This window comes from Bos mutus, chromosome 4 (assembly GCF_027580195.1).
Source record: "Bos mutus isolate GX-2022 chromosome 4, NWIPB_WYAK_1.1, whole genome shotgun sequence".
In the NCBI taxonomy this organism is placed as follows: Eukaryota; Metazoa; Chordata; class Mammalia; order Artiodactyla; family Bovidae; genus Bos; species Bos mutus.
The window spans coordinates 30,090,189-30,113,013 of record NC_091620.1 but is presented as its reverse complement, the minus strand read 5'-3'; the positions used below and the strand labels follow the sequence as shown (position 1 = coordinate 30,113,013).

General features: G+C 41.7%; 1 protein-coding gene across 1 annotated transcript; it reads right to left on the bottom strand.

Moving 5' to 3' along the window:
• Nucleotides 1–2,261: 2,261 nt before the first annotated feature.
• Nucleotides 2,262–20,870, bottom strand: GPR37 (G protein-coupled receptor 37). Its single transcript, XM_005901121.3, has 2 exons — nucleotides 18,841–20,870; nucleotides 2,262–3,609 (listed from the first exon to the last, which is right to left on the bottom strand). The coding sequence occupies exons 1-2, from the start codon at nucleotides 19,861–19,863 to the stop codon at nucleotides 2,791–2,793; spliced, it is 1,842 nt and encodes a 613-aa protein (XP_005901183.1). The 5' UTR covers nucleotides 19,864–20,870; the 3' UTR covers nucleotides 2,262–2,790.
• Between the last annotated feature and the right edge of the window lie 1,955 nt (nucleotides 20,871–22,825).

The window sequence follows — 22,825 nt, the reverse complement described above, 5'->3', positions numbered from 1 at the left end:
CTCCAGTCATCCTATAGAGTCATTTGTGATTTCCTCTCATCTGAGGCATTCTCTCTCAATTATCCTAGAACTTTACACCTTCCTAAAGGCAATGGCACCCCACTCTAGTACTCTTGCCTGGAAAATCCCATGGGCAGAGGAGCCTGGTAGGCTGCAGTCCATGGGGTCGCAAAGAGTCGGACACGACTGAGTGACTTCACTTTCACTTCTCACTTTCATGCATTGGAGAAGGAAATGGCAACCCACACCAGTGTTCTTGCCTGGAGAATCCCAGGGATGGGGAGCCTGGTAGGCTGCCATCTATGGGGTCACACAGAGTCAGACATGACTGAAGTGACTTAGCAGCAGCAGCAGCAACCAGTCCCAGCAGATATCATATCTGTTTATATATGTGTCTTATTCCTTTCTTCTCAGCCCACCCCTACCTGTTTTTATAAGGTCTGACACTAAGTTTTATTTATGTTTATTTATTGCAGATTATAGCACAGAATCTTTTCTATACCACATGCTCGATCAGTTTCTTGATTTATTGTTGTTGTTGTTCAGTCACTAAGTCATGTCCGACCCTTTGCAATCCCCTGGACTGCAGCATGCCAGGCTTCCCTGTCCTTCACCATCTCCAGGAGTCTGCTCAAACTCATGTCTGTGGAGTTGGTGATGTCATCCTACCATCTCATCCTCTGTCATCCCCTTCTCCTCCTGCCTTCAATCTTTTCCAGCATCAGGTCTTTTCCAGTGAGTCGGTTCTTCAACTAAATACCATGAGACACACTGTGGAATGATAATTGTTGATCTGCTCGGCAGCCAAAACCCAGTTCAGGCATCCTCATTTCCAAAGACCTATTACAGGGATCTGTAAGAGGAACAATGGTGCCTTGTTTTTATTCTTCCTCAAATTCTTTGAAATACAGACAGTAGGGGGGAAAATCCCTTTGTAGAGTCCTGGACTGGGGAAAAGGATATATTCTGGGCACTATCATTTAGTTAATCTGGGTTTCATGCAGAAAACGAGTGGACTGAACTAAGTACTTTTAATTTTACTAGCACTAAAGTTGAATGATTTAAATAGCATTTAGTCAAGAAGAAAAAATGTGCTACTCGGTTATATTAAATAGTACAGAAACTGACAAGCAGAAAACACACAGGGCAGTTTCCAGCCAGAAAGCTGGCTTCCCCTATATGACTTTTCTGAGGACAGCAACATGACAATCACACTGCGTCACTCAGGTCACTGCCTCTGCCATCTGACTAGGGATGTGTCCCATGTGGCAGGCATTTTACACAACTGCTTTTACTTCAACTCCTTCAGGCATTCATATAATTCAAATGGAGAGGACTAGTTTTTTTTGTTGGGAGTTTACAGAATATCAATTTAAAGGTAGTACTTGAATATTTAAGTGTTTTAATCAAGATGTATATTAATTTAATTATTCCACCATACTGTAATTTATTAAAGAAATTAAGCCACACAGATTTAACCAAGTTCATTTTTTAAAAGGGGAAAAATAAGAATTCAAAGTGCTTCACATAGAATTCATGGTGCTTCAGAGGTCAGTGTTTAGATGAAATAGATGACAAATACATTGTTTTTTCATCTTTGGTTCCACTTATAATTCCTCATGGGAAAACCTGTAGCTCTATATGCTGGTTAAGAGGTAATTTTTTTTTTTTAAGATAGTTTCTTTCTACTCTGCTGTCTATTTATTCATATTTTATAAATATTTGGATGTAATTTGCATCTCTATCTGAATATTAAAAATACTTTTTTGAAACATATAATATAGTTTTATGAATCATACATATAAATAGTACTGTTAGGAAAACTTCTTTGTAACATAATGGTTTCCAATCTTAAAGCAAAATAGTCAACTGAGTGAAAGTCATTCAGTCGTGCCCAATTCTTTGCAAGCCCATGGACTATACAGTCCAGGGAATTCTCTAGGTCAGGATACTGAAGTGGGTAGCCTTTTGCTTCTCCAGGGGATCTTCCCAACCCAGGGATCGAATCCAGGTCTCCCACATTGCAGGTGAATTCTTTACCAGCTGAGTCACGAGGGAAGCTCAAGAATACTGGAGTGGGTAGCCTATCCTTTCTCCAGGGGATCTTCCCGACCCAGGAATCAAACCGGGGTCTCCTGCATTGCAGGCGGATTCTTTATCAACTGAGCTATCAGAGAAGCCTTAAAGGAAAATAGAATTTATAAAACAATAAGGTCAATTTTAAATCGTGCATAAAACCAGTACTTGTGTATTTAAAGCAATTAAAATATTTATTGAACCTTGGTTAAAAGTAGATTGACAATGAGGTTAAAGAATAAAGTGTCATTTATTTGGTGCTACTTGGTGAGTGCTTCTTAACTACAACTCATCTCACAAAACCACATACAATATACTTTCAATCACAACTCAAACAGAAAATAGCCTACGAAATCACATGGCTATAACCAATATACAGTGATTATATTTTTTAAAAGAATGAAAGTAAGTTAGCAATTAATTAAGGTGCAGTCACTTTTTTTCAAATAAAATATTAGCACCATACCAGATAAAATGATCTAAAATTATGGGCCTCCCATACTTCTTAAATAACTAAATATAAACTTCTTTTTCAAAGCACAAATATTAATTTGCAAAATCAGTTCTACCAGTAGTTAATATTTCTCTCTTTTTTTTTCGTTTGCATTTTTTTCCCAGTAAGGAAAAATAGGAGTAAAAACTTTCACAGGGTATGAAAATCAAACAAACAAACAAAAAAGAAAGCTAAGCCAACCCAAGGCTGTGCTCACTCCTTCAGCAATGAGTTCCAACAGAAGCAAATGTGGACATTTCCCGGCGTATGGTACTGAAGGGTGAGAGCTCCAGTTCTGTGGTGTATTCGTTGTCATTGTCATCACTGGTCACCGTGGACGACTTCTGAATGCACTCGTCACAGCAGCAGCAGCAGCAGTCCATAAAGGCCCGACTGAAGGGTTTGCAGAGACAGAAGAGGAGGACAGGGGTGACACAGGACTTAAAGAACAGAAGGAACTGGCTGATGATATTTAGAAGGTCCATTGTCTGCTGGGAAACCCCTGTGGCCATGTAAGCAGTCACAATGTTGCAAATGTTTTCAGGAATAATGCAAAATCCATATAAAATGGTCAAAGCCACGACTGTACAGTTCATCTGGCTTTCTAGCTGAATCTGTCGCTTATTCCCCCGGGTACAGGCTTTCTCGGCTTTGCGGATTTTCCTTGCAGTCACTAGAGAGCAGGTGATGGTGAAAAGCGTGGGCAAACAGAAGTAACAGCCGAAATACCACCAGAGTCTAGCGCTGTCGTAGGTGAGGGCTAAGACATAGATGGTGTCGGGGAGGTCGGGGGAGATCTTGATGACGCAGCGCTCAGCAGGCGCTTGCCCGCTCAAGCCCAGGTCCTCCTTACTCAACTGGCGGAGCACCACTTCTGGCAGGGCTAGCAGGAGAGCGCCCACCCATATCACAGCAAGTTTGGCGGTTGTGGAAGAACAGTTTTCTATCATTTCATAGTACATCTGGACGTTGGTGGCCGCCCGGAAGCGGTCTATACACAGAGCGCATAAAGTGAAGGTAGTGACTCCCAGAGAAGCAACCTGCAGGAGGAACATAGAATATGTTTATCCTGGGTCATCTCTGAAAGATCAAAACATTAGGCAATAAATACAGATAGATGGGCGAAAAGTACCCCTCAAAAGAAAAGAACAATTTCCTGGAATCAGGCGTGGGTAACTGTTGTTGGTGACTTCTGATAAATCATGGTAAGGACAACAAATAAAAATAGAAGAAAAAAAAAGAAGAAATATAGTCGTTCTGGGTCATGGAGCCAAAAAATATTAAAGCTGGAAGGATGCATAAAGATCAGCTACGTTATAGACAACCAAAAGAGGTAAGGCGGTTCTCAAAGTCACAAGATAAGCAGAGTAATCATCTGAGAGCACCAAATTTACTCCACTGTTTGGGGTGAAATTAAAGTAATTTAATGTTTAATAAATGAAGTCATTATTTATATATTTAAACAAGGACAATGGATAGGAGGTAAAATGTTCCTGAAGGTTCAGATAAAACAGGAGACTAACAGAAAATCCCTTAAGTGAATGGGCTGCTTTGGGGTATACCCCAAATACCTACATTCAAATGGGCTTCCCAGGTGGCACTAATGGTAAAGAACCCACTGCCAATGCAGGAGATGTGGTTCCACCCCTGGGTTGGGAAGATCCCCTGGAGGTGGGCAAGGCAACCCCCTCTAGTATTGTATTCTTGCCTGGAGAACCCTATGGACAGAGCAGCCTAGAGGGCTACGATCTTCAGGGTCACAAAGAGTCAAACACAACTGAAGTGATTTAGCATGCACGCACACATGCACACACACACATGTGTGTGTGTATATATATATATAATTAATATACATTAATGTCTAAATTTTTAGGACTCTAAAGGACCATGTTGACAAAAGGAAAACCATTCGTCCTAACAATTTCAGCACTCAAAATATTAATTGTTTACTTACTACATTTAAGCTGTCATTCTCCCTAGAAAAATAGAAACTTGCCTTGTGGATTCTATGAATTCCAATGGCAAATAGCCTTCCTTCTTATACACCACATATTATTGTCTACTAGTTCTCATATGGAAAATAAGGATACTGCATGCATGTCCTGATTACTCTCATAACTATTGGTAGAGACAGTCTGAAAGTGAGATAAAATGAGGGGTTACCTGTATGAAAAGCAAAAATGAAAGAAAATAGGAATAATAAAGTCTACATCAGAGCAAATCAAGAGGTCATGGTTAAACTTATAACCACAGTTCTTTTACTACAAAATCTCCATGAAGTTTTCCATAAACATCAGCATAAACATCAATCTAATATGCCTGAGTCATCTCTACATTTACCTTTTTAAAATTAATTTTCAACTTAATGAGTTGTTCACCTTATTAGAAATATATTTTTCATTTATGCTAGAGACTCAAAATAATTCTAAAATTGAAGTCCACACTGTGCAACTGTCCTAAGAACAGATTGTATTTTATGTCAGTACTTTTTTTTAATATCACATTTTGGAAATCTAAGAAGAATGTGTCATTTTCTAAAGGAAGGTCTGCATCAAACAGTATTATTTGGAAATTGCTGTATTTTCTTGTACAGATTTTTGGAGGTTTTAATGTATATATTAGCTCTGCAAGTGTTTTGAGTCATCTCTCTATAAGATTGAGAGAGAAAATATATAAATTTTTTTGTAACAAAAAAACAAAAAAAATTCTCAGGCTATCAAATGTACAAGAGTCCTCAGCAAGACTTTCTGCACCATCTTCACTGAGGCAAAGCATGTGCATATTTCCTTGTCACCCTGTTTCCACGGTCAGTCCAAAAATACAAAGCTGCAAAAGTTTATGCTCGGCAGCCTTTTAAAATAATGAATAACATTTCTATTAAAAGGACAACTTGGCAATATGAAAATACTAGACTCTGAGAAGAAGCAGCCTCTTAGAGGCTCACAAAATCTATTTGCTTGGTAATTTTCTATCATTACTTACAGAGAATACACAATACACAAGAGACAGTATCTTCTCCCGATTGAGCTCCATCATTTTAAATCTAGAGATTTAAAATCTGAACCAATTACTACAGGAGCTATCATGTGCATACCTATCTCAAATCTGTTAGAAAGCATTTAATGTGCGGTAACAGCAAAGAGCAAATGAATGTAGGTGGACAGATACTAAAACAGGTGTGTTAAATTATCAGCTCCTTGGATACCGTAAACTTTGCTGCATTTTCATTCTTAATGAAAAGATGTTCACTGCTTCAAAAAGAAAAAAAAAGGGGGGGGGGTGTTTATAGATTCTGTATAACTCATCTAAAAAAGAAAAAATTAAGGCAAATTTTAAGCAGGATTTACATGTGCCTCGATTTTTTTTTCACTCAGGAATCCTTCCACATTTTATTTTATTTGAAGATGCTCAGTTCTTCCACCATACTCCTGAGAGCTGCAGTACTGAGTACTTCAAACATATTTGATGTGTAGTGCTCTTGACAAACCACGGATTATGGGAAACTTCTCAGTTGTCATACACAAATTTCAGGAAATTCCTGCATATAGCCTTCTACTTTCAAATTGTTCTTCTCTCTGATAAAATTCTCTGCAATTAGGATCCAGCTGAAATGAGGTAAACCATCCAGGAAGGTCACAAGAACTACAGAGAGTTGTTAAAAGAACCGCTGAGACAAACACCTCCCCAAATACAGACAGCACTTACTACGCAGTTGCCAAGAGCAACTGCATCCCAAATGCCAGTCCCAGATAGCTACTCTCTCCTGCTGCCACTGCCTGCAGTGTTATTACTCCAAATATTTTTCTATAAATTCACTTATGCACTTGAAACATGATGTGAAACAGCGAGAAAGGAGTACTTTCCCAAGTTATTTACAGGAGGCTGTAAACCTTTGTAGAGAACTAACTGCATGCCACAGAAATACATGGATAAAAATCAGTTGGAGAAGGAGTGGTGGGCTAATTTCTGTTTACTCAGATATGGAATCTATCCATGTAATTAGAATTGCTAAATGTTGGGGTAACATTTGGCCATGAAAAGATTTCTATCACAATTTTTAAATATACTTGTTTACATACAGCTCATTAGAAATTCTACCAAGATGAATGGTGCAATTATATACAATTATAAAACTGTATCATGAAGGCTGGATCTGTCTGAATTTAATGACCATATCTGATTGCTAAAATTCCATATCACTAGAAATATGCTCTTGGGAGTAAAGCTCTAAGCGTTAGCTTAGATGGTTAGTTCTTTGAAGCATATTCTGAGAGATGGAATGCATGAGATGCAATCTCTTATTAATTAAACTGCAACAGGAGGAATAATTAACATCAACAAAAGCAGAAATTTAAACACTTTGAATGGACAAGATGGTTAATTCCGAGAATCAAGATCAAAGGAAAGTTGGAAGCAGAAATCTTTAACTATTTGGGAAAATAATATGTCATTTTGAGGGGATTGGCATCAAAATACAGGCACTAGAGAATCGGAATAAACAACTCTGAAATCTTTTCACCAGCCATGTTCTGCTCTTCTTTGTGTCCTGGAAGAAGAACAACAGCAAATGTTGCTGCCCAGTCACCATCTAGAACAGTGAGGCTGTGGGCAGCTGTGGTCACCTGCGGTCACCTGCAGTGCTGCTTCAAGGGACCGTAGAGGCACAGGGCAAGTGGAGACCCTCATGTGGGAAAGCAGCAGTTCAATGCACAAGAGTTCTCCCTACCATTTAAGGGTCTAACTCAATACAAACAGCCAGCTGAGAGGAAACTACTGTCTTCAGCTAGTACTATTTTAAATCCCTGTTCATTCAAAATGATGTGAAGAAGGAGCACATGGATATGTTATGAAAAACAGTCATCTACGAAAATCCTGTGGTAGCTATAGCTCCACTTCTCAGAAGCTTCCTGCAAACAGGCAAAAAAGAAACCTTTATGAATGAGGTCAAGCTGCGAAAGTTTAACTCATACCAAATAAATAGTATATTTTGTTAAACCCTCTGATAGACATCAGTGATAACACTGATGGGGAAAGAAAAGACAGATGGACTTCCAAGCAAAAATTCTTTCATATGACATTGAACCCACATGTTTAACTATAGTGAAGCAACTGGAATACACTGATTTTTATAAAACAGGAACATTTCTAACCAAAGTCATGACACTGTACTCTCGCCTAACTTACATTTTACCTCAGAAAGACAAGTGCATCTATTTATGGGCTGTCCTTTGTACACAAGTAACCCTCAAAACAAGGGCATCATTGTTAAGAAAACCCATTCATTTGGGCCATGAATGATAACCCATTATAAGTCCATGGTTAGAGACCTAACAATCAGTCAGGAAAAAAAGCAGGAGCACAAGGTAGAGTTTCCTGTGAAACTCTAAATGGCTTGAGCTTGTGTCTCTGGCTTCCTCTTGGATTTTCCATAACGCATCTCCTCGAAACTCTCAGGGCAACTTCCCCACCAGAGACACTTTTTTGAGCAACAGTGTAGAAACCATGTTTTTCAAAGCCACTGTTTATCATCACTGTTTATCAAAGCCACTTTATTCATCACTATCAACGTGATGGCCTTTATCAAAAGGTCTTCATTTTGGAGCACATGCTAATCACGATCCTGCGGCAGCGACACACTTGTATTAGTGTTCCCAAACCAAAATACAGAGTGAGTAGGAGAGATGTGTCTCAGTCCTGGCAAGGACACATAGGCCTCTGAAATGAAACAAAGCCCTTCACAGGCACTCTTCCACAGTCAAAAAAAGGGCTTCTTACTTTTGTCAAAATCACTGAGATTTAATCTGATACAACTGCATATTATACGTATCTATTTATTTCAATTGTACCCAGCCTATTTCATCTTTACATGGTACCCAGTGTCAGGGAAAGAAGTTTCAAGGTATCAACTATCATTATTGCTGCATTCTCAACTTTACACCCTCATTTTTAAACTTGGTAACATGTTCTTACTAAGTTAAAAAAAAATGGAGACTATTTAAAAGTCAACATATCATCCTAAAATTCGTATTTATCCTTTTACTTTTATCATTCCCACCTTGACATTCCTAACAATTGCAACTTTTGACTTCTGTAGAAGTACATTCCTTTGCAGTTAGAAAAAAATCATTTTGCTACAACTTATCTAAAATGTTATAATTTAAATATAACTATACCAATGCTTATTGGTTAAAAAAAAAAATTGCAACTAAAGCAAGATTAACATCATTTGTCCTAAAATGTAAGCCATCTATTGGAATCAACAGTTCTTAAGGAATTTATGCATTCTAAATTTATTCTCAATAATTAGAAATTCATTTCAAAGTGTTTGCCACAAGCCCAAAGTCTAGATTTCAACTCTTAATATTATAATGTTCTTTCTAATCAATCTTAAAATGAACTGGAATTTCTGTTTTTCACCTAGGGGTTCTGATGAGTTTCCAAAGACCTATAACAAATTTTCACCTGTTTTTTCTTGTGAATAATGACATTGCACCATTGCATATGGTCCTGTTGTTGTTGTTCTGTTGCTAAGTGGTGTCTGACTCTTTGTGACCCCATGGACTGCAGAATGCCAGGATTCCCCTGCCCTTCACTATCTCTCAGAGTTTTCTCAAACTCATGTCCATTGAGTCTGTGATGCCATCCAACCATCTCATCCTCTGTTGCTCCCTTCTTCTCCTGCCCTCAATCTTTCCCAGCATCAGGATCTTTTCCAACGAGTCAGCTCTTTTGCATCAGGTGGCCAAAGTATTGGAGCTTCAGTTTCGGCATCAGTCCTTCCATTGAATAGTCAGGGTTGATTTCCTTTAGGATTGACTGGTTTGATCTCCTTGCTGTCCATGGGACTCCTTGGATAGCAAGCAGTCCCTGGCACATGGTGGTGAACCTAAACTAAAGACAAAATCAGAACTGGCCTCATCCATTTGTTGTTAGGTAATTATGATTTGAAGGACATTGAGAGACCATATTTAAAGACACAATTTCTCTGTTCCTAACCAAAATCCCATTCTGGGTAATAGGTTAAGGAAGTAGTACTCTTTCTTTATTCATCCTTCTTTTAAAAGACATGTATCTCTAAATGTCACATCTTACTGTGAATTAGTTAACAGATGCTTTTCCTATATGAGAGAAATTTGAACCAAGGAGAAGCATCAGAGGTAGGAGGAAAGTTCCCTGAAGGCAGGAAGTGATGAGAAGGGAGTGAAAAATGGCAGCCCCGAGTACAGTCATAGACCTAATTGAAATGACTCATTGTAGGCTAGGATCAAATCAGTGACCTTGGCCTCCTTCATGCTGTGAACCACTCAAGTGTGCTGATAGATCACATTGAAAACCATCATAAATTCACAAGCTGAAAGTATTCTATCTCAAGAATAAGTCTGGAACTGTGATTATATCCGGTTTTTATGGAAGTTTTATGGAAAGTGTCTGTACCGACTTTGCAAATAGAAAGAGCCCATATTTGAGGTTGTAGCAATTCCATTCTCCACTTCACCTTGAAATTTTCGAAGAGATCATCTCTTCTGGCACAAAGAATACCATTCTCATAAGGACACCTAAAAGTTAGTCTTGGCAACAAGGTTGAGTTAATTATGGGACTCTGGCAGGTCAATTCGTGGTAAGAAATATGACAGAAGATCTCTGGAGGATGGGTGCAGAAGTGCAGTGTCAGAGACAAACCTCAGTGCACAGCGGTGTACACATTCTTCTCCCTCCTTGGTCCACATCCCAGACTCAGAGCCCTGTGCTTCCAATGGGATACCATTAAACCTAGGACTGTAGCCTGCCAGGCTCATTTGTTCATGGGATTTCCCAAGCAAGAATACTGGAATGGGTTGCTGTTTCTTTCTCCAAGGGATCTTCCCAACCCAGGGATCTAACCCAAGTCTCCTGCCTTGGAGGTGGATTCATTACCACGGAGCCACCAGGGAAACCCTACAATTCACAGGAAGAGCATTAAAGGTGGGACTTCTCTCATGGCCCATGTAGTACAAGGGTGGAGGACAAGTCAGAGCCTTACTTGCTCAGTCTTGGGTAGACTCAGAAGCTCAGATCTATTTTGCTTTCACATAAATATTTACTTCTTTTTCGCTGTTGAGGGATATTTTGTTGATATAACCAGATACTTTGAAAGCCCTCAAAAACTGAGGGTAAGTCCTAAAGTTGATTGTGGGCTTGAGGGATGACTCCAGTTCTCCATGCTTCCATTTTCCCTGGCTCTATAATAAGGTGTAAAGTATCTCTCTTGTCAGACTTTCTTCCCAGGTCCTCTAAGGTCAAACTAAACAGTTGGTATGTTTAAGAGATTTTCGGAAGAAAAGGACATCATTTAACATTCTGCTATTGCACTGCTACATAAACCATTCATTTAAGTACAATTTTAAAAACTCGATTTACTTAATGTCTTTATGACTAATAAGGATGACTAATTCCAACTCGGAAATGGTTATCTCAGGCATTGTATTTCCAAATAATAATTTAACATTTAACAATATTTAGAATAATTCTGTATTCTAAATGAAATGTCTAGGACAGTCATATCTGCTGAAATATCTCATACACCTCATATCCTAAGACAAATTGAAAAAGCAAGAAAGCAAGAATTAATAGTTGTAGCTTTTCACCATGGCTCTGCTGCTGCTGCTGCTAAGTCACTTCAGTCGTGTCTGACTCTGTGCGACCCCATAGACGGCAGCCCACCAGGCTCCCCTGTCCCTGGGATTCTCCAGGCAAGAACACTGGAGTGGGTTGCCATTTCCTTCTCCAGTGCATGAAAGAGAAAAGTGAAGGTGAAGTCGCTCAGTCGTGTCTGACTCTCAGTGACCCCATGGAATGCAGCCCACCAGGCACCTCCATCCATGGATTTTCCAGGCAAGAGTACTGGGGTGCCAAAGAGTGGGGTGCCATTGCCTTCTCACCATGGCTCTAGGCTGTACATATGTATGAAAACTAACAGTAAGAATATGATTGAAAAGGAATGAAAGGGAACATAGTTTTCAGTTGAATTTTTTCATCTTTGGAGAGAGGAAGAGCAGTTGTGAGATGACTGATTCCAGGGCCATTCCTGAGCCTCCATGACAGCTTGTTTAAGCCCCTCTTATCGTATTATCATACTGTATAGCATGTGGTTTCACTTGTCTATAATAGCAGTAACACATCTATGTTACTGAACTCTGCAAACTTTTTCCTCTCTATCCCTCCTGTTCCCTCCTAATTTAGTGCCTAGCATAGAAGAAAAGCCCAATAAATGTTTAATGAATGAATGGATAGTAAATAAATGAATGAATAATGACATCTATGGAAGAGGACTATAGAAAATAATGAATTATTTAAGCTGCTCTTTAGTCCTTATTGGGTGCTAGTGTTTTGTGAATAATTATTAAAAGCTGAAAGCCAACTGATATCTCTAGGAGGCAAGTAAAAAAACCTATATTTTTGTTTCTACTTCATTGGCAAGCTTTACAAAAGGAAAGCATTCTTATAATCAATAGTTAAGGAAAGTATTTGAATTTCACATTTGATTATTATAAAACTTTCATTCCTCATGTGTATTAAAAAGCAGAAACATCACTTTGCCAACAAAGGTACATATAGTCAAAGCTGTGACATGTCATGTATGTAGTCATGTACAGATGTGAGAGTTGGACCATATAGAAGGTTGACACCTGAAGAATTGATGCTTTTGAACTGTGGTGCTAAAGACTCTTGAGAGTCCCTTGGACTGCAAGGAGATCCAACCAGTCAATCCTAAAGAAATCAACCTTGAATAGTCATTGGAAGGACTGATACTGAAGTTGAAGCTGAAGCTCCAATGCATTGGCTACCTGATGTGAAGAACTGACTTACTGGAAAAGACCCTGATGCTGGGAAAGATTGAAGGCAGGAGGAGAAGGGGACAACCAAGGATGAGATGGTTGGATGGCATCACAGACTCAATGGACATGAGTTTGAGCAAACTCTGGGAGACAGTGAAGGACAGGAAAGCCAGGAGTGCTGCAGTCCATGGGGTCACAAAGAGTCAGACATGACTTAGCAACTGAACAACAACATTTCTCAGGTGGAACCCAAGTTCAATAAACTTCATTGTACACCGTTCATGAATAGTTATACATAGGCGCACACTCTATTTTTTTTTTCTTTTCTGGTTAACTCTTTGGAGTTATCAGCCAAATATTTCTCTTGCATGGGAATGTGAAAATTATTATAAAGGATTAATAGGAAGTCATACAATATTTGTTAAGTACCATTCTCATTCAGTGTGTTTATTTTCCCTGAGAACATTATTAGTAACTTTCAAATGGCTCTCAAAACTGTGTTCTTCCACTTAAAAGTCCATTAGTATAACTAATTCTTCTCCAGGGGATTTTCCCTACCCAGAGATCTAACCTGTGTCTCCTGCCTTGGCAGGCAGATTCTTTACCTCTGAGCCACCACAGAAGCCCACTGGCAACCCACTCCAGTATTCTTACCTGGGAAATCCAGAGGACAGAGGAGCCTGGTGGGCTACAGTCCATGGGGTCGCAAAGAGTCAGAAATGACCTAGCGACTAAACAAACCAATGTCTAATGCACTCCTCAAGCAAAGTTACTATCTCCTGTGATCAGCATGTTAGTACTTTAATGTAGGAGTTCTAGGGAAATCTGTGTAGAATAGCATACCTGTATGGAGCCTGGTGGGCTGCCGTCTATGGGGTTGCACAGAGTCGGACACGACTGAAGTGACTTAGCAGTAGCAATGGCAATATAAGGGCTTCCCAGGTGGTGCTAGTGGTAAAGAACATGCCTGCCAATGCAGCAGACATAAGAGATGGGAGTTCGATCCCTGGGTCAGGAAGATCATCTGGATGAGGGCATAGCAACCCACTCTGTATTCTTGCCTGGAGAATTCCAAGGACAGAACAGCCTGGCAGGCTACAGTCCATGGGGTCACAAAGAGTCAGACAGGACTTAGCAACTGAACAACAACAACAAGGATTCTCTCATAGCTTCCCTGGTGGCTCAGTGGTAAAGAATCTGTCTGCCAGTGCAGAAGAGGAGGGTTCCATCCCCAGCTTGGGAAGATCCCCTGGAGGAGATGGCAACCCACGCTAGTACTCTAGTATTCTAGCCTGGGAAATCCCATGGACATAGAAGCCTGGCAAAAGAGTCAGACACAACTTAGCAACTAAAAAACAACATATTATTCAAAACCTCCAACTGACATCCAAAGAGAAATATACATTTAGCAGCAGATCTGGATCAGATGATATACTTCCATCTGGTCGGCTTTCATCAAGTAATGAGCAAAGGGCTGTTCCAGTTGCCACATTCAATGCCTGAGTTATTTGGCTTTAAGCACTTGTTATATCTTTTTTGCCTTTTCATAGTGTTCATGAGGTTTTCTCAAGGCAAGAATATTGGGGACGACAGAGGATGAGATGGTTGGATGGCATCACCGACTTCAATGGACATGAGTTTGAGCAAGCTTCATTGCTCAAACTCCATTGAGTTGGTGATGGACAGGGAAGCCTGGTGTGCTGCAGTCCATGGGGTCACAAAAAACTGGACACAACTGAGCGACTGAACTGAACTGAACTGAACTGAAGCATTTGTTAGATCCCTAGAAAATGGTACGGTAGGGATCTCTTCTGCCATCCTCCTACTGCAGTCCACACCCAGACCTCCATATGCAAGCAGCACATACATTCTCTCTCCACAAACAACTATTGCTTGGAGTATAGTGTTTTTTTGTTTTGTTTTGTTTTTTTCTGGTGACTTTCTGATAAACCAGTTTAAAATGATGTATGTGTTAGGATGGCCACCATCCACCCAGACTTCCTTCTCTCCTGTCCCCTTTTCCTACCATTCCATCTACCCTTGGTCTGTATGGGACTTATCACTAGACCACAAAGACTTCATAATCCTGGAACAGAAAGAGAGAAATTATCAACTACATATGTTCCCACTATGATCCCACTCACAGTAACATTAAATATAATAGAATTCCTTTTCTAGAGATAGACTCTGGAAGCTCAGTGTTCTCCTTACACTTTATGTCAACACTCTGAAATAAAGAAGAGTTGAATGCAAATTGCAAAGACCTATTCTTTCTGCTGAAGAAACACCTACTTTTCTATGCAAACAGAGTGAAGTCACTCAGTTGTGTCAGACTCTTTACGACCCCATGGACTGTAGCCTACCAGTCCCCTCTGTCCATGGGATTTTCCAGGCAATAGTATTGGAGTGGATTGCCATTTCTTTCTCCAGGGGATCTTTCCAACCCAGGGATCGAACCTGGGTCTCCCGCATTGTAGACAGATGCTTTACCGTCTGAACCACCAGGAAAGTCAAACAGAATTCTCCCCTAAATTCTTCTACCTCCTTCTGCTGCTACTGCTGCTAAGTCGCTTCAGTCGTGTCCGATTCTGTGAGACCCGAGACGGCAGCCCATCAGGCTCCCCCGTCCGTGGGATTCTCCAGGGCAAGAACACTGGAGTGGGTTGCCATTTCCTTCTCCAATGCATGAAAGTGAAAAGTGAAAGTGAAGTCGCTCAGTCATGTCCGACCCTCAGCAACCCCATGGACTGCAGCCTACCAGGCTCCTCAGTCCATGGGAGTTTCCAGGCAAGAGTACTGGAGTGGGGTGCCATTGCCTTCTCCAACTTAAGATGATGCTAATACTCAAGCTCAAGAAGAAAGAACTATAGTAGAGAAGGAAATGAAGGCAAAAGAGAAGGTAGAGAAAATCTGTAAAGATCAATCAAAATGAATTGTGGTTAAAATTTTAAAATAAACACATTGAAAAAGGCAAAAACAACTACTAGAAAAATGGTAGCTCAGACATTATAAATCAATAGAGAGTGTGTGATGGGAAAAGAATAGCCAACAAATAAGATAAATATAAAAAAGTAAAAAGTAAAGAAAGGATCAAATCTAGATAATAAAAGGAGATGAAATGTCAAATAATTTTCAGAGTCTTGCAGCCAAGAAGAAAAAGATTCATAATGAAGGCAAATTGTGGAAAAAGTTTTAAAAAATATTTGTAATGTGCTCCCCAATCTAAGACAATTTGTAGTTGTTAAGAACATAAAGTACAACCTATGTATATGTATTTGATTATTAAGATAATCATCTTTGGCACATTTAAAAGTGCAGTTGTCCCAAATTATTGCAACTTTAAAAAATTTAATGAGCTACCAACGAGGGAATTTACTGTCAGTTTATGGGAAGGAAGATGAAATTTAAAAATATAAAAAGCCATAAATTTCATCATAAAACAAATGATGTCAACTAGGTTTATTGTTTTTTTCCTGTCTGTTGGGTTCAAAAGTTTTTTTAAAAGATAACGAGGAGCAGAAAAAGAAAACAGTTACTGGACACTGTTTTGCCTCATAGATTTTTGCCTAATAACCAAATATCAACATTAAGGGTTGAGACGAAGGGTCTGCTTGCCATTGACTAGTGTATATATTTAGGAGGGTCATTTCTCTTCTCTGAGTGTCATGTTTCATCTTTAAAATGAGGGGATTCAGTTAGAATGTTACCTGGTTCTAATTCAACATGATAATTCAAAGGTCAATGTAGTGGATGCTATTGTTCCCACACACATTGCTTCTCCACCCCAGAGTCCTTTAAGGAATCAAATGCTGACTTCCCAGCTGCTGGGACTATTGGTAGTTGATGGCTCTTAGCTGCATTCCTCTATAGGATTGCCCTTGACCAAAGAGATGCACCCAGCTCAAGGTTATGCCCCCTGCCTGGGAGCAACTTGTATCCAGTGACAGGTCCATAAGGGCTGGGTCCTCTTGCCTACATTCAGGACATTCCTGTAGAACCATCCCAGCCTGTGGGGATGGTAGAGCCTGTAGAGCTCCTGTGTTGTCTGTTGAAGTCTTTGTGACATCTGCATCACAGTTCAACGTCCCTGTTTTTTCCCAGAAACCCAACATGGAATAGGCATTAGATCCCTCTTACTTCTGTGAAAAGAGCAATACCTCTTAGAGGCAGAAATGCTTTATTCTGAAATTTGGATTGTATTTCTTGCACTCATAATCAGGAACTGTGGAGCTAATACTACTGTCTGATCACAGTAGTGATCATTTTCATAGAAAATGATGAAATATTATAGAATTATTTCAGAAGAACAGGATTAAGTATGAGTATAGAAACGCTAAATCTTAAGGTCTTTATTCATTACTCTAACAGTGAAATGTATATTATAGTTTAATTTTTCAAGAAAAAAATGAATGAATCTTTACTTCAAGCCTTTGCTTCTCTAGAGGAAAAAAAAAAGCTCTGTACCAAAAACTAAAAAAACAGAAAGGGCTATGAAGAAGGAGAAAATACAAAGTAAAAAATAACAATAATTGCTATTCTTAAGGAGATGAGAATTAAATTTAAAAACTGAATACAAATGAAAAAATATGTATTTTCTAAAATCCTCAGAATTAGAAAGAGAAAGAAAATTAAAACACATACATAATAAATACCATCACTCGAAACTCATAGGTCTCATAAAACTCACCAAAATTTGATTATTCTTTTCTGATTTTGAATTAAATTATTTTAAAGTTTGTGTGTGTGTTTTTTTAAAGAACTTTAGTATTTTTTTTTTCTTTCCCAGTTTCTTTTTTCTGTCCTCTTTATTGTTTTCCCTCTTCTGTATGAAGATTTTATCCTGTCCAGTACATTTAAAACAAGCCAATATGCTTTCCTCTTCTTGGAAGTAACTCTGCTATTTACTTATGAGTTTACTTTTGTCTCTTTTCTGCATATGTCAATTTCTTCTGCACTATTTAAACAATCAGAGAAAACTTACATTGAAATTGACCTTGAAAAGATGACTGGTAGACACATATTCTCTTCATAAATTTAACTTCCTTCTCTGCAATTCAAAAATGAGCTGTCTTCCAAATAAATTAGATGTTTCGGAGCTGCTTGGAGCTTGGCAACAAGAGAAATCCTAGATCTTGGTAAAGCAGCAACAGCTGATTTAGCAAGCATGCAATGATCCTGCAGCTGATCCCTGCCAGAATAGCAGAGGGTCTTATTTACAGCTTCTTGCCTTGGTCCTTCTAAGTAGGTACTGTTTTCTGTTTACTTTTCCCCTAGCTCTGGGCCCTGGAACAATGCTGAACATAGTGTCACTGGCCCTGGTGCCAGACAGGATCAGGGGCTCTGGAATATTTACAGTTTCTCTTCTGCTTCCATAAATGAAATGGGCAGTCTGAATGGAGGAAATCAAGGGCCAGCTGGCTAAAAACACAACTGGCAACAAAGCACTTGGGCTCCATCCAAGAGCTGGTGTTTAAAGAGAAGCCATTTAAAGAGCAAATTCCAACTACCATAATAACGGTTAAGGACACTAGCTGTAGGATGTTACAGTAAAATTTTACTCAAAGATTCTCATTTCCAAACTTCAGAACCTATTAAGTGTCCCCTACGTCTTAAGAAAATTTCTAGTCTTAGAAAAGTAGTCACTCCATCACACCCTAACAAATGTCAAATATATACTATATATTTTGAGAATGTTCATTAAATTCTGTGCCATGAGGTTCAAAGTGTTATTTTTGCTTAAGGTCATTCATACAAAATAAATAAAATGGTTACAAAATTGAGGAATGAAAACAGAGGGACAGAAATGACATAAGAATATAAGAATTCAGATAGGATAGCATGGCAGACAGCCAGACCCTAAAACTAATTTGGGAAGTTACTAATGTATTGAAGCAAGTGACAAACAAAGAAAAGTAGATTTCCTCTGTTAAACAAAATATTACTCATTTTTTTATATTTAAGGAAAGAATTTAATAATATTCTTGGGGAATAAATCATATTGGAGCACTAGAAACCTAGTAGATAAATGATATAGGACTTTGGCTCTAATAATGACAGTCAAGGACTGATTGTTTATTAACCCTAGAATCTGACAGTCTCCAAATACACACACACACACACACACACACACACACACACACACACACCATAAAACACCATATTCAGAGAAATACGTTTAAAACCTAAACAATCCTATGTATAATGAGATCATAGTTATTTCCCAATTCAGGAGCAGATGAGTTTGAAGGTGACCGGACAAAGCCTGCTCAGGTCCGCCCCCCACACCCAGTGTATAAATGCCAATGCATATACATGATTGGCAAGAGAAATGGGGGAGAGACTCAGGAAAAGCGCAGGGGTTCAGCAGCCAGGTAGGTGTGTGGAGCAGCAGTCCTGATGCTATAAATCCCGGAAATGAATAAAGCCAGTAGCTCGAGACCCCCTGGACGGCATTACCTCTATATAGGGCACGATCTTGCAGGAGAAGTCCTCCAGCAGCCACTTCTTGGTCAGTTCATGAAAGATGACCAGCGGAAGGCAGAAGAAGATGATGAGAAAGTCCCAGAAGGCCAGGTTGGCCAAGAGGGAGTTGGAGATGCTCCGCATGTAGTAGTTGTGACACACGATGCACATCACTGCCAGGTTGCCAATGATGCCGGTCCCGAAGATCACCACGGACAAACACATGACCGCATAGGCTCCGTACGACTCCTGGGTGAGCGGGTAGAACGGGTTCTTCAGTCGCAAGCGTGGGTGCGTGCTGTTCCCCCGCCGGGGACCCCCACGTTCATGAACTCCTTCAAGGGAGGACCCATTCTGAGCCAGCGCCCTGCCAGGGGGTGCAATTGTCCGCCCTTCGTACCCCGACGGCCCATGGACCGTCTTGGGTTGGGGGTCATGGTGAGAACCTTGGAGTTTCCCAGCTCTCCTTGGCCAATAATAAAGGTCGCTGGCTCCGGGTTCTTTCCTTGCACTCTGCTCCTGGCTACGCCCAGAAAGGCCAGCGCCTCTGGAACCCTTCTTCTCCTCTGAGGTGTGAAGGAAGAACTGGAGAGCCGTGGGGTTCCCTCTCCCCAAAGTTTCAGGGGGCTCCTGACCCCGGGCACCTTTCCACCTCCAGGCTCCAGGTGGCCTAGCCGGTGGTCCCGAGGGCTCAGCTGCCAACGCCTCCGCCCCTCTGCCCACACCTGGGTCACCGCCGGGACCGGCCGGTAGGTCCCACGGGGGCGCCGAGCGCACCACTGCCTCCTGCTCCTCCTCCCTGGGCTCACGAGTTGGCAGAAGGTCTCCTGCAGAATCTCCTGGTCCCCAAGCGTCCCTGCTGCGACGCTGGATCAGTGTAGGTGAACATCTTTCTCCCAGACAATTTTCCTTCCTGGGCGCAAGGGCGGACCCGAGGGCAGGAGAAGCGGACACCTTGAGCAATAGCAAAAGCAGCAGCCGCGAGGTGCGGGCGACAGGTGCGCCCGCGGCCCGCATGGCTGGGCGAGGGCGCACCCAGCAGCAGCGGCTCCTGCTTAGGACCGACACCTGCTGCCTAAGTTGCCGCTGAGAGTTAGGCACATGTCACATACTAACCCCCGCCCCGGCAGCGGGGGACGGGAGATTACGGGGATGTTGGGGGATGGGTCTTGGGGTCACAACCCTCCCCCTCTACGATCCTTCCTTGTTTGGCGTCCTGAGCATTTCTCAGTCAAATCCAACCCGGGCGCTACGTATCCCCAAGGTTCAGGGAGGGACTCGCTGCTCCGAGTGGCTGACCTTGAAAACTTGCAACCAACACCTGCTTGATGATTAATGTTGCGACTGGGAGAAGCCCGGACGAAGCCCCGCGCTCCTCCCTGCCTTTTGGGTGGTTGCCTTCTCGGTAACAGTTGCTCCGCCTATTTACATCCTTTCGAGGCGGCTCTATCCAGCGGCAAGCCGAGGTCGCTGAAGGGAAAAAAAAACAAGTTGCCCTCCTTCGGATTCCTAGGAGCCACAGTCCCGTTCCCGCTCGCTGGAAACAGGTTGCTAGCTGCCAGACGCCGCTCAGATGTGCCTAGGAAACTCTGCCCCACCTAACCCCGGCAACCCGAGGCTGCTGCTGACCGGGAGGCGAGGGTTTGGAAACCCGCGGCCACTGCCGAAGTTGTTTCTCCTCTTGCTCAAAGTTGACCAGGGGGCGGCGCGGGCTGCTGGGCGGCGCGTCCCCGCGGAGAAGGGAATCGGTGGTGGAGGTGGGGTGGGGAGGGCTGGCGCTGCTCCTCGGTGGACGGGGCCGGCGGCCGCAGGAGCTCGTTGCGGCGACGGCGGGCACAGCCCGGGCGGAGACTGTGGTGCCTGGAACCGCCGCGGGCGAGGCGGTGCATGGCTGGGAAGGGGGGAGGTGGCCCGGCCTCTCCCCGCCGCTCCAGCCGCGGCGCGCACCCGCGAAATCCAGTGCTCCGCTCCTCGCCTCCTCCCCTTCCTCAGCCTCCTGCGAGAGATTCTGGTTTGTGGGGAGACGGGATCCCCTGGTGGCTTACGACTCACTAAACCCACACACGTTTCATTCAAGCCCTTTGTAGCGGCTTTCACACGTAGGAGCTGGAAGCGGCGAGGGAACAAGGGCGGAGACGCGGAGTCTGCGCGGCTCGAGGCTAGGGATGGGCGGGACATGTTAATTCCCCAGATGTCTAAGCCAGCCAGACCGGTCCCAGAGCCAGGTTGCGGGAAGAGAGAGGGGAGAGACCCATGCGTTCGCTTCCAATCGGCTGTGGCCCCTGAGCTTGTTCAGGCCCGGGTCCCGGAGGGAGTGGTAAGGTGAGGCGTTCACCTCTTTAGGTATTCCCAAGAACTGAGGACGGGAAAGAAAAGATGCTCAGAAGCTTCCATCACAGACAATGAGCAGTTTGGGGAGTGGGACGCAGAACGGGGATGCTCAGGATGCCCCATGATCTTTAACCATTCTACCTTTAATACCCTGGGCTTCCCAGGTGGCGTTACTGGTAAAGAACCCGCCTGCCGGTGCAGAAGACAGAAGAAATACAGGTTTGATCCCTGGGTTGGGAAGATCCCCTGGAGAAGGAAATGGTAACCCACGCCAGTATTCTTGCCTGGTCTCAAACAGTTGGATGCGACTGAGCGACTAACACCCTTTTAATACTTTAGGAGGCATCCTACCAGGGGTGACAATGGAACCACTTAGAGCACAATGAAAGTACTTTTGTTTGATGAAGCAGAGGGAGATGACAGGTAGGGGGAAATTAACTTAGAACTGTCAGCCTGGCTGACCAGGCCTTTCCAGCCTTTATACTATAAAATCCCACACTCTGGCCACTGCTGTCAGGGTATAGCTAATTCAACAGACAAATATCAGACAATTTGATTAAGAGAGAGCAAGTGATAGAGGAAGAAATAAACACATTTTGGAAAAGGAACATCCAGGGACTTCCTTGGTGGTCCAGTGGTTAAGGCTCTGCTTCCAATGCAGTGAGTGCAGGGTTCCATTCTTGGTCAGGAAACTAAGAGCCAACAAAGCCAAAAAGTAGAAGATGGAAAAACATCTAGAGAGACAGGAGAAAAACACAATGAGAAATAATGCCAATGGTGGTAGGTAGAATAATGGCCCTCCAAGAGATATCCACATCATAATTCCTAATACTTGTGAGAATATTACCTTCCCTGGCAAAAGGAACTTTGCAAGTGTGCTTCAGTTAAAGATCTTGAGATGGGGAGAAGATCATGGATTATCCAAGTGAGTCCATTGAAATCACAAGGGCCAGTACAAAAGGGAGGCAGGAGGGTCTGAATGAAGTGAGACCCTAAACTAAAGTAATGCTGGAGATCTCCAGAAACTGTAAAAAGCAAGAAATAGTCCCTGCCTGATCATTTTAGACTACTGACCTCTAGAATGATAAGATAATGAATTTGTGTTTTTTTGAACCACTTTAAGCCACCTGTCAATTAATACAATTAATTATACAATGGAGTTTCTGGGGAGAGTACAAAAAGATATTTTCTTGTTGAACTTGAATTCCTCGCTATGGGTAGAGGTAGAAATTTGTGACACATTAATGTGGTCTAATGTAAGGATATAAAAATAGCTCACATGTATAACCCAGACTTAAAACTAATGAGATGTTGTGAGGGGAGGCAGTATCTCTGGCTTTATTTTGGCAACTTTATTTTTCTTGTTCACAACCAACCTGAACTGCCCCCTCTTGATTTTTTTTTTAAATGAAATACTACAGTTAAAGTAGAAGATTTGTCCCACTCTATTCCCATCACTCTGTCACCCAAGGTGACTAATATTCTGAAGTTGATGTGTTCCATTTCATCCATATATTTTATACTTTTATGATAGATCATATATGATTTATCATATGGTTTTGCATGCTTTTTAAGAGTTACACAAATGGTGCATAGAATAGTTGAGACATTGAATTTTGTTCTTTTCCTCTTACATTCATAATTCTGA

What these genes read in the sequence shown, in the direction of transcription:
- GPR37 (XM_005901121.3), bottom strand. Translation starts at nt 19,863, where the DNA reads ATGCGGGCCGCGGGCGCACCTGTCGCCCGCACCTCGCGGCTGCTGCTT. An exon ending in AGATCGTGCCCTATATAGAG is followed by an intron (nt 3,610 to 18,840) that starts GTAATGCCGTCC and finishes TTCCTCCTGCAG; the next exon opens with GTTGCTTCTCTGGGAGTCAC.